The sequence below is a fragment of the Miniopterus natalensis genome, chromosome 6, assembly GCF_054644295.1.
Source record: "Miniopterus natalensis isolate mMinNat1 chromosome 6, mMinNat1.hap1, whole genome shotgun sequence".
Taxonomy (NCBI): Eukaryota; Metazoa; Chordata; class Mammalia; order Chiroptera; family Miniopteridae; genus Miniopterus; species Miniopterus natalensis.
In genome coordinates, this window is record NC_142086.1 from 90,989,896 (window position 1) to 91,000,280 (window position 10,385).

At 49.9% G+C, this 10,385-nt stretch overlaps 2 protein-coding genes across 2 annotated transcripts; both read left to right on the forward strand.

Annotated features, from left to right (window-relative positions):
• Positions 1-589: 589 nt before the first annotated feature.
• Positions 590-826, forward strand: KRTAP21-1 (keratin associated protein 21-1). The gene has a single exon (XM_087818032.1). It carries the CDS (start codon positions 590-592, stop codon positions 824-826), a length of 237 nt encoding a protein of 78 aa, XP_087674158.1.
• Positions 827-9,772: 8,946 nt separating this feature from the next.
• LOC107533491 (uncharacterized) lies at positions 9,773-10,131 on the forward strand. The gene has a single exon (XM_016208207.2). It carries the CDS (start codon positions 9,817-9,819, stop codon positions 10,129-10,131), a length of 315 nt encoding a protein of 104 aa, XP_016063693.2. The 5' UTR covers positions 9,773-9,816.
• The last annotated feature ends 254 nt before the right edge of the window (positions 10,132-10,385 follow it).

A 10,385-nucleotide genomic window follows, 5' to 3' on the forward strand; every position in this document is an offset into this window, starting at 1 on the left:
TTTCTACACCGAACGCACCGAACAGGCATGAAACGTGTGAGAAAGTTGCGTAAAATCCTTAGACCCAACTTGAGGGAAAAAGAAACCGGCATTCAGAGAACGGGGGGGGGGACGGGGGGGAAGTTCAAGGTCAGCGGGAGAAGCCGGACAGGAAGCTCCAGTGGGTCGCGAGCAGAGACGGGAGTTATTTCCTTCCCAAGGGGGCGAGAAGGGGGGCGACCGTTTCGTACATTCCCCCCAAACCTTGTTTATATAAGGTACACGTTTAATAACAGGACGTTTTGAAACTGGGTATTCATTTTACTTTTGGGCACGTGATCCTGTGGAGACAGTTCTGGCAAAACAGACGGAGACGATGCTCTCGAAATACAACCAGCCTCTGAAATAACGAGCTCGTTTTAAGCAGCGCCGTCTCGCTTGTCAACAGTGACGGGCACGTAATATGCGGTTGTTTAAATGCTTGTTGGCTAACTCAGGGGCAGAGCGTGTGCAGGGCCAGCTGCTGATGGTATATAAGGCCCAAGGCAGGGAGGAGACACACGCCACAGGCACCTTCCTGCACCCAGCCGAGCTCTCTCCTCCTGACGACATGTGGGGCAGTTATTACGGCAACTCCTGCGGCTACGGCTGTGGCTACGGGACCGGCTATGGCTGTGGATTTGGCCCCTATTATGGCTGCGGCTACGGGACCGGCTATGGCTGTGGATTTGGCCCCTATTATGGCTGCGGCTACGGGACCGGCTACGGCTGTGGCTCCGGCTCGGGCTCCGGCTACTGGGGCTGCCGGCCGATGTGCTACAGAAGATGCTACTCTTCTTGCTGGTAGAACCCGCTCCCCAGGCCGCCTCTGCTTCTGGAACGACAGCTCCCTGGACAACGCCGATTCAGCAGCCACACCTCAGGATTTCTGTGTCCGAGAAACCGCGTGCTTGACCGAGGCCTTGACCTCCAGCTCCCCGCCTTTCCGATGGCATGTCTGTGTCCCGAGGCTCTGCGGCACCGCCCGACTGTTTTCCCAGTGTCGCCCTCGACTCCCTTCATCTCCGGTTCTCCGTTAGGACGGTGCTGATGATACTACGTCCTGCAGTCGGGCAAATCACCGTGTCAATAAACATGTTTTTGGTTCTAATAATTCCGTGTGTACTTGTGAATTCCTCTTTGACACGTTACGGGCTCTCCTGAAAATCGGTCTAAAGTGTTACTTCAATGTTGGGTTCCTCCCTGATATAATACAAGTATTTTTTTTTTTTTTGTACCTGAATCCTAAGTAACGTCTTCTCCACCCGTTTCTCATATCTCACATTCCCGGGCTCTCACACACATAAGCACAAGTCACACCATTTCAGGGCCGGTCTTAGAAACCATCCTGTGTCTAGAATGGGTCGGGGGGGGGGGGGGGGGAAGGAAAAGCAAACCGGCCCGTACTCGGGAGGCACCGTGTGCAGAGTCCCTGGAGAGGCGATGTGGCCGGGGCACTTCAAGGGGAAGACAGTTTCCAGGGCTCCTGAGAAATCAGCAGCAGACAAAGGTGTGAAGCTTGAGGAGTGGAGCATGAAAGGAAAGACACACTAGAAGAAAAATACTCCATTGTACCATCCGCAGTAGATGGAAGTGCAGATACATTTGTTTGCATCTATGGAGGTCGATGAAACGGATTTGTCGCCCGGTGGACAAATATTTTTGAAAGGGCCACATCCTACACGCTGAAGACAGAGCAGGGAGAGGACCAACAGGTTGTCTTCTCAGTGTTTATGTTTTATTAGGTAAAGATAGAAAAACAGCTGCGAAGATCATTCAGATAAGTTGAGACAGACCTGTTCTTGCCCTGGAGGGAATGAACCAAGTTAACGGGATGGCGAGGAAGGTCGAAGTGTGAGAGGCGACGTTCGGAGGGTGTTTGAAGCCGTGACAATGAGCTGACGCCTGTTGTAGAGAAAGGTCAGAAAGGACAGCAGCCGGTGTAAGAGGTGGAGAGAAATCTGTGACGTCCTGGGTGTGTGCAGGTGGCACCGTGTTCTCATTTGTAGAAGAGCCAGGCCTGGCACCTTCGTGGGCAGACATGGGAATGGCATCAAAATGCCGGGCTGGCTCCCTGAGTAGGGGAGCCCGTTCCTTTGCTGGGTTTTGACGCAAGTGCCCTTTTCTCACGGACCTTCCAGAACGCTAACCTTTAGATCCCACAACAGAAGAGGCCTCTTAAGACTCGGGTTCAACCAACAGTGATAAATGTGTCACTGTGTGACCTCTGTGACAGGGTCACTGCAGGGAGTCTGACCCCGAGGCCCCTGGAGACAGGAGACCTGGCAGAATGGTCACCTCCAAGGAAGATGGCCCTGCCCTCAAGGTCAGCCCTGCCCTCAAAGTCGGCCCTGGATGAGGCTCTGCCCAGGCTGTGGCTGGTCCAGGTGAGGAAGAAACAGGTGTTCTTCCCGGGGCAGGACAGTCCACAGCTGGCACATCTGGAAGTCAGACCTGAGGGCCCAGTGTGCTCTGGGTAACTGCGGGACGGGAGTCCCAACAATTACAGGTCTCTGAATATTTAGCTGGTTGTTTTATATTTCTTGTCATGGAAGGCATTTTGGTAAAAAGGAAGGGTCATTGTTTAGGCACGTGTGAGATAAGTTATATATCCAGGAAACAGGTCTTTGCAAACGACCGTTGAACATATTTTCAAAATCTGAAATGCTGGGCCTCTCTTAGTCAAAGAATATCCGAGACCTTGAGCAGAGTAGAATGCGAAGGTGGTGGTCATGTAAGAGAAAGGGGCGATAAAAGCAGAAAAACCACGCATGCGTGTGTGCATGTGCATGCATGTGCATATGTGTGTGTGTGTTTTGGAGAAGGTCGAGAAAAAGGAAGACTTGACTCCAAGTAAACCAACATGTACAAATACCAACAAATACATTGTCAATGTATTTTTAGTAAGAAATCAGTGGGTGTTAATGGAATTGCTTATTCTCTGGTGACTTGGTCCCTCTTTTTACTTTATCGTCGAATTGTATTAATTACTAGAAAAGTTTCCAATGGGTTTGGTAGAAGGTATGAGGATTTTGGTGAAAAAAGTTTCCTTGGAGGGACGTGGTAACACGGATACGGTCGCAGTGTATGAACGTGTGGGCGGGAAATGCAAAGGCTACGAGCTCTCTCGTCTCATGGGGCCTGTGGGCAAAGACAGGGCCTGGCTGATGAAATGGTGACGCCCTCTCCCTAGAGCGTTTCTAAAGCACAGTGCTCACCCTTGAGCTCTAGAAACACATTTTTTACTGGATAGTCTATGCCCAAGAATAGTGTCTGCATGATGTAGGCCCTCAAACATGCTTGTAAAATTCCTTGTGCTGTTCAGTCGCTGTCGAGAAAAGCAGTCAAAGGAATGATGCAGGAAATGTGGTCATGCGGAGGCTGACCTGGGGAGAAAGCGGGGATGTGGGCAGTGGGAAGGGTGTGAAGTTTGCAGGAACGGAGAGAACTGTAAGAATGGGCCAATCGTAATCAAGAGGCGGACCTGGAGTCTGAGGTTTTATTTATTTATTTTAGAATGTTTTTTATTGATTTCAGAGAGAGGAAGGGAGAGAGACAGAAACATCAATGGAGAGAGTCATTGACTGGCTGCCTCCTGCACGCCCCCTACTGGGGGTTGAGCCCACAACCCGGGCCTGTGCCCTGACTGGGAATCGAACTGTGACCTCCTGGTTCCTGGGTCGACGCTCAACCACTGAGTCACACCTGCCAGGCTGGAGTTTGAGGTTTTAATTTTGACATGGAAGTTGCTGATCTCTAGAGTACTTTTTTTCCTATAATGACTAAAATTTGAGATGTCTAGAAAAGTGTTCATTTTTACTCGAATGCTGTGGTTTCTGGAATTAACATGCAGTGTGTTGAGAAGGTTTTCTGCTCAGTGGATAGAGAAGCTACCTTTCCACCATGTGGTACGTGGGAAGTTAAGGAGCAGGTGTGAGAGGGCTGAGTTGTCTGCCTGAAGTTGACACCAGGCTTGGACTTGGATGGAGAAGACCACGAAGAAGTCCACCTGATAGGCATGTAAGGCAGACGTTCCAAAATATATGTAATTTTAGTCAGATGAAGTAAATATTTTGCATTTGAAAAACCAAAGGAAAAATCATGGATTTCTGCCCTAGCTTTTATGTTAGAGTAGGAGCTGAGTTAATTCAATTCCAACCCTAATCATAAGAGTCTTTGGGCAAGACTTAACCATCCTTGGCCTCTGTTTTCTCATCTGTAGTGTGTGTATAAATGTAACACAATTCCTGGATTTACACTGTTTTTGTAAGAATCACATGAAGTAAAAAATGTGCGTGTGCCTCAAAAGCTATAGAGGGAAATAATAATAATAATAATAATTATTATTATTTTTCTTATATTATTTCCTCTATAGTAAAATAATAATTTTTACGGGTGGGAAATATTATGGGCTCTCATTCAGCAGGTAGTAAGTGCCTAAGTCTTTAGATTCATGGAAAACAAAGACAGAGTCTTTGGCTTTAAATAGCTCACAGCTGACTGTGGGACTCAGATGATTAACGCAGAGCTGCTGATGGAACACTCAGTGCTGCCGTAGACTTGGGCACGGGGGCTGTGGAAGGACAGAGGAATTATGCCCAATGCATGCTGTGAATGTCCAGGGATGCTTCTTAGATGAGTTGTAGCCCACGCTGTGCTTTGAAGAATCAGTGGAGTTTAGACAGATAACATTTTGATGACGTAAGTGGGCATGATGTTTCCAAGAAAGTGTCATATAAAAAAGTTCCAAGAACTCTCAAATGAGTGGATTCTGTTGCATTGAACAATATCCCGGCTGCTTTTGTTTGGCTGTATTGCATCCGACATCTGTCCTGCTCCAGTTCAGATCTTCTCCACCTCACCTGTCTCCTGCTCTGGCCACCACTGCAGTGGTCGTCCTTCCTGGGTTCTGTCCACATCTGGGTAGGGATGACCTGAGAGTGCCTCACCTGTGCCCCTGCTGTTTGCATCTCACTTCTGTCCAGGTGCTTTCCAGTGGACACCGAGGGGTGAGGTGCTGGAGCGTCACCTGGTGCCCACATGGTCCCGGGGAGGGCAGGAGGACTCCTGCCCCAAGTGAAAGCCTATGTGAGGTGTGATGACATCCCAGAGGCATGCTTGTTCAGTCTGTGGGGTGGCCTGTTTTGTCACAGTTCTCATGACTAGCTGGGCCAAAGGCTGGGCATCACAGCTAAAAAAATTGTCCTTAGAATGATGAACTTTTTAAGAATGAAAATTGCTGTGGTAATGAGGCCACAGAGTCTGTGTTTGATGACCCACCCATTTCTGGGACTATATAAAGGTCCCAGGGCAGGAGATGACAGTCAGACTTCAGACACCTCCACCTGCTCCTCTACTGAACTGCCGAACCCACCTCTAGATACAATGTGTTGTAACTACTACGGAAACTCATGCGGTAGCTGTGGCTATGGCTCTGGCTACGGCTGTGGATACGGCTCTGGCTACGGCTGTGGTTATGGCTCTGGCTACGGCTGTGGATACGGCTCTGGCTATGGCTGTGGATACGGCTCTGGCTACGGCTGTGGTTATGGCTCTGGCTACGGCTGTGGATACGGCTCTGGCTACGGCTGTGGATACGGCTCTGGCTATGGCTGTGGATATGGCTCTGGCTACGGCTGTGGCTATGGACGTGGCTTTGGCTGCTGTGGATATCGACCATTTATCTACAGAAGATGCTATTCTTGCTGCTAGAATGTAACTGCTACTCACCTTTTCCTCAAAAGCGGCCCTTTCAAGGCCTTTCTGTTTCAATGTCTCACAATCCCACTGAGTAGAGAGAAGTCAGAGGCTCAGAAAACCAGCGTCTGCTCGAGGGTCCGTGTGGCTATCGAGGGGCCTGCTCACTCCACGATGTTCCTGGAGGCAGATGAACTCACTTGGCTGTAGCCCGCATGTAGACCGACTGCCTTCTCGCTGTATGCTTCTATGTTGTGACGGTTTCCAAATAAACATGTTTCATGGGTCCTAACAAGCGCGTGTATCTTTCACGTTGGGCGTGGTGTCAGTCAGTAGACTCACATTTTGTCTGCCATCTCTGTGAGCTCCTCAGAGACCGGCAGGACCGATGAGCGCTCAGCTGTCCACTCCAGCTGCGTGTGCGTCTCCCGTTCCGATCGGTCAGTGCTGAGTGTTACGTATCTTAGATTTCATCTCTGAAAAAGTGGCTTCTCCTTGGCTGAATGTTCTGTTGTTTGTTCATTTTACTGAAGGTTTGTTCCTAAGCGTCTGTGTCCCAGGATCCTGGTCTGTCCGCTTCTTTCCGCCCTAACCGGCCCTCGCACGCTCATTTACACACATGCACACACACACGCGCCTCAGAAATGCTTTGAGGAAATGCTGATGGCGAGGAAACGGGTGGGAAGGGGAGACGGGAGGCTCACGCGTTAGGTGTGTAGTGACCTGGGGCCGGGCCGGGTGAGCCTGGGCTGGGTGGTGGCACCGACCACGAGAGGGGACAGATGGGCACCGGGATTTGTGAGGGCGCCTGTCAGACCTCAGACACCCACAGTGAGGAAGGGAGAGAAGCCTGGAGAAGGCGACTCCTAAAACGTATGCTTCTCCTCAGCACTGGGCATGGTGGGAATTCGGGGTGCTCTGCACAGTGATGGGCCTGAAAGGCGGGCCGTTCACGGTGAGACCGGCATCGCCGTGGGCTCTGCGTCTGCAGACACTGAGCGGGGGGAGGAGGGTCGGGGACAGTTCTCAGCACAGAGCTTTCTAGCCTGTGACACCGTCTGGGACAGGACAGTGCCCCGATTCCTGGGTTATCTTAGGGGGACATTACTGACTCGGGGTCGGGGGTGGAGGAACTGATTTTTCATGCCCACTTCTGTCCCTGCCCTGTTCCCGGACGGACACGTTAGAAATGAACGTGAGCTGTGTAGCCCGACGGTGAGAACGCGAGGCCGACCCCAGGAAAACAGAGCTGGGATCTCCTACGTTACTACACCTGGGACGGGAGCCCAGTTATATGTTTTGGCTGCAGAAATCCAGCCTTCGTGTGGGATGTAAAAAGACTTCAAAGACTGAAGTCACAATTTAATCCCCTTGGATATATAAATGTAGTTTTCCTCGAATGCCTTGACTCTTGAAAGAAGCCGCAGTGTTGAGAAAGCCCTGGAAGAGGCTGAGCGGGCTGAGTGCTGTTCCTGGAGAACGGAAACCTCTCCTCCGGGTCAGACGCCGAGCGGGTCGGCCCAGTCAGCACGCCTGGCGGGGCTTCTGACAAAGGACGTCCGTTATGTGCTGGGCACAGAGGACCAGACGTGTGGTCACCGCTTCCTCGAGCGTGGAGAGGCCGCCAAGCCCACATGTTGCAGAGATGAGAAAACTGATACAATGTAATTACACACAGGGGTGTTCGGGAAACAGGAAGAGATCGCAAGTGAGGCGGGACTGAGGCCGGGAGAGACAGGGGCCAGGAATCTTTCTGAAAAAGGACAAGATTTTAGCTCAGAGATGAAAGATGAGTGGGAGTCGGCCGGTCGTAGACGAGAAATAGCTTCTGAACCAGGGAGAAAGAGGGACAGCGTTGCGGGGAGTGTCCATGTGCTGGAAGCTTATTGCAACAGCTTAGCGTCCACCGCGGAGGAAATGTAACCATTAGTCGGGCTCAGGGAGTAAATTCACAGGGGTGGGTGTGACCCCCAAGGACACACAGCCTCCTACGGTCCCCTCCCTTCGCGGTGGAAACGGCCTGCTACTTGCTTCTGACCTTGGCGAGGACGATGGGAGGTCACTTCTATGGTTACGTTACATTTGGGGTTGACAAGTAAAACACACGATGGTTAAGTTTGAATTTCAGATAGAAAAATACATTTTTTAGTATAAATATGTTTCATGTACTATGAAACATACTTATGTTTAGGTCATACTTACTAAGCCTGGCAACTCTGTTTAATTTATAAGGTAAAGAATTTTTTCCCTTGTCCCGGCTGACACCTTGGCCGTGACCCTGTGAGATTCTGAGCCGAGACCCCGGCTGGGCTGAGCTGAGACCCCGGATCCCCTAAGACCGTGAGACCACAGGCGGGTGTTGCTCTGAGCTGCTCCTGTCGGGCTGACTTACAAAGGCCTCCTCTCCTGTTCTCTCCATGGTCTGGTCAGCGGTGCTGCTGACTTGGACGACCTGGGTGTCATATCTGCTCATCAACAGAGACTAGAAGACCAGGCACAGGGATGGACGTGAATAACAGACCACCTGGAGGGACGGGGACAGGGACGGGGGAGAGGCGCTATCGGCCGTTCTTGATGGAACTGGCTCGTGAACAAAATGCTGAAATACAGTGTATTCTAGGACCCAAAATGACGCTGGGAGTAAGGAGAGACTCTGCAGTGTGTGGGGACTTTATTACAGTAATTTCACAATGAAATGGATCCTCACGGGAGATACTGAGTCCCTGTTACAGCAGGTGTTCGGGCCTCCAGAGTAGAAGGGAGACTTTATGGAGCACAGCAGAGAGGAACAAGGAGTTGATCTCAGTAATGTATTAGCTGTGGAACTTTTAGTAAGTTTTCTAACCTCTTTGTACCCCAGTTTCCATATTGTAAGATACCTACCACTTTTACAATTTCATTGTGATCAGATGGATTACAACCTCTGACATTTGTGATTTTAAAAACATTCGACATCCTTTCCTATATCTGTTGGCCATTTGTATGTCTTCTTGGGAGCGGTGTCTGTCCAGGTCCCCATATACACAAAGGAATATTACTCAGCCATGAGAAAAGATGAAATACTGTGACATTTGCGACAACATGGATGGACCTTGAGAGTATTATGCTAAGTGAAATGAGCCAGTCAGAAAAAGCTAAGAGCCATATGATGTCACTCGTATGTGTGATGTAAAACCAAAACCGGTGGGCACAAACAGCAGTGTGGTGGTTTCCAGAGCCAGGGGGGGAAGGGGGGCGAAGGGGTCCTAATATAGGGTGATGGGAGAAGATCTGAATCTGGGTGGTGGGCACACAGAGCAAGATACAGATCTTGCATCATAGAAATCTATACCTGAAACCTGCATGATCCTATTAACCAATGGCACCCCAATAAATTTAATTAAAACACCCACATTCACCAGTGTACAATAAAGGATTTTTTTTGGGTGTTATTTTGGTTTGAAGTAAATAACCACCTAGAATGGATAAAAATTTACTGAGGAATGGAGTGGGCCTTGGGGTAAAAATAGACCCTCAGAATATGATTTTCCCAGGTATTTGGATTCACAGGAACTCTACGACATCAAATGTTGAGAATTTTCTATAGAGGGCGGTGTTGTGTTCTAGTGAAATTACCTATGATGTAATCAGTGTGTAGCAAGCTGCTCGAGGGGTTAGTCAAGCCCATTGGAGTAGCTGCATTCCCATCATAAACTTCCCTCTCGCCCCAGAGCCTTGTTATATAAAATATGTCTCTGGAATCATGAGTTCAGATAATAGGAAAAGGGATGGAAACTCACCTTAGAGGTTTGTAATTGGCTCAAGACAATGCCCAGGTGACAAAAAACAAACCCGGATCCCCAGTAAAAATTGGAGACTCTATACTAATGGGTCACTTAAGGCAGATGCTGTGGCTATGAAAATACCAAGTCCTCTCATGATCAACTGACACGAGTGACTTGCGCATACCAGGTATTAAATGAATATTTATTACGTGAATCACAAAATTGACAGCATTCTCTGACCCTTCCTGTCCCTATATAAAGCTCCCAGGGTGGTGGGTGACATTCAAACTCCAGAAGCATCCTCTGCACCTCGACTGAAACCTCACCCTCTGCCAGCATGTGCTGCAACTACTACGGGAGCTCCTATGGGGGCTGTGGCTACGGCTCTGGCTACGGCTGTGGATACGGCTGTGGATACGGCTCCAGATATGGCTGTGGATACGGCTCTGGCTATGGCTGTGGATACGGCTGTGGATACGGCTCTGGCTACGGCTCTGGCTACGGCTGTGGATATGGTTCTGGCTACGGCTGTGGATACGGCTCTGGCTACGGCTGTGGATATGGCTCTGGCTACGGCTGTGGCTATGGACGTGGCTTTGGCTGCTGTGGATATCGACCATTTATCTACAGAAGATGCTATTCTTGCTGCTAGAATGTAACTGCTACTCACCTTTTCCTCAAAAGCGACCCTTTCAAGGCCTTTCTGTTTCAATGTCTCACAATCTCACTGAGTAGAGAGAAGCCAGAGGGTCAGAAAACCAGCGTCTGCTCGAGGGTCCGTGTGGCTATCGAGGGGCCTGCTCACTCCACGATGTTCCTGGAGGCAGATGAACTCACTTGGCTGTAGCCCGCATGTAGACCGACTGCCTTCTCGCTGTATGCTTCTATGTTGTGACGGTTTCCAAA

What these genes read in the sequence shown, in the direction of transcription:
- KRTAP21-1 (XM_087818032.1), top strand. Translation starts at nt 590, where the DNA reads ATGTGGGGCAGTTATTACGGCAACTCCTGCGGCTACGGCTGTGGCTAC.
- LOC107533491 (XM_016208207.2), top strand. Translation starts at nt 9,817, where the DNA reads ATGTGCTGCAACTACTACGGGAGCTCCTATGGGGGCTGTGGCTACGGC.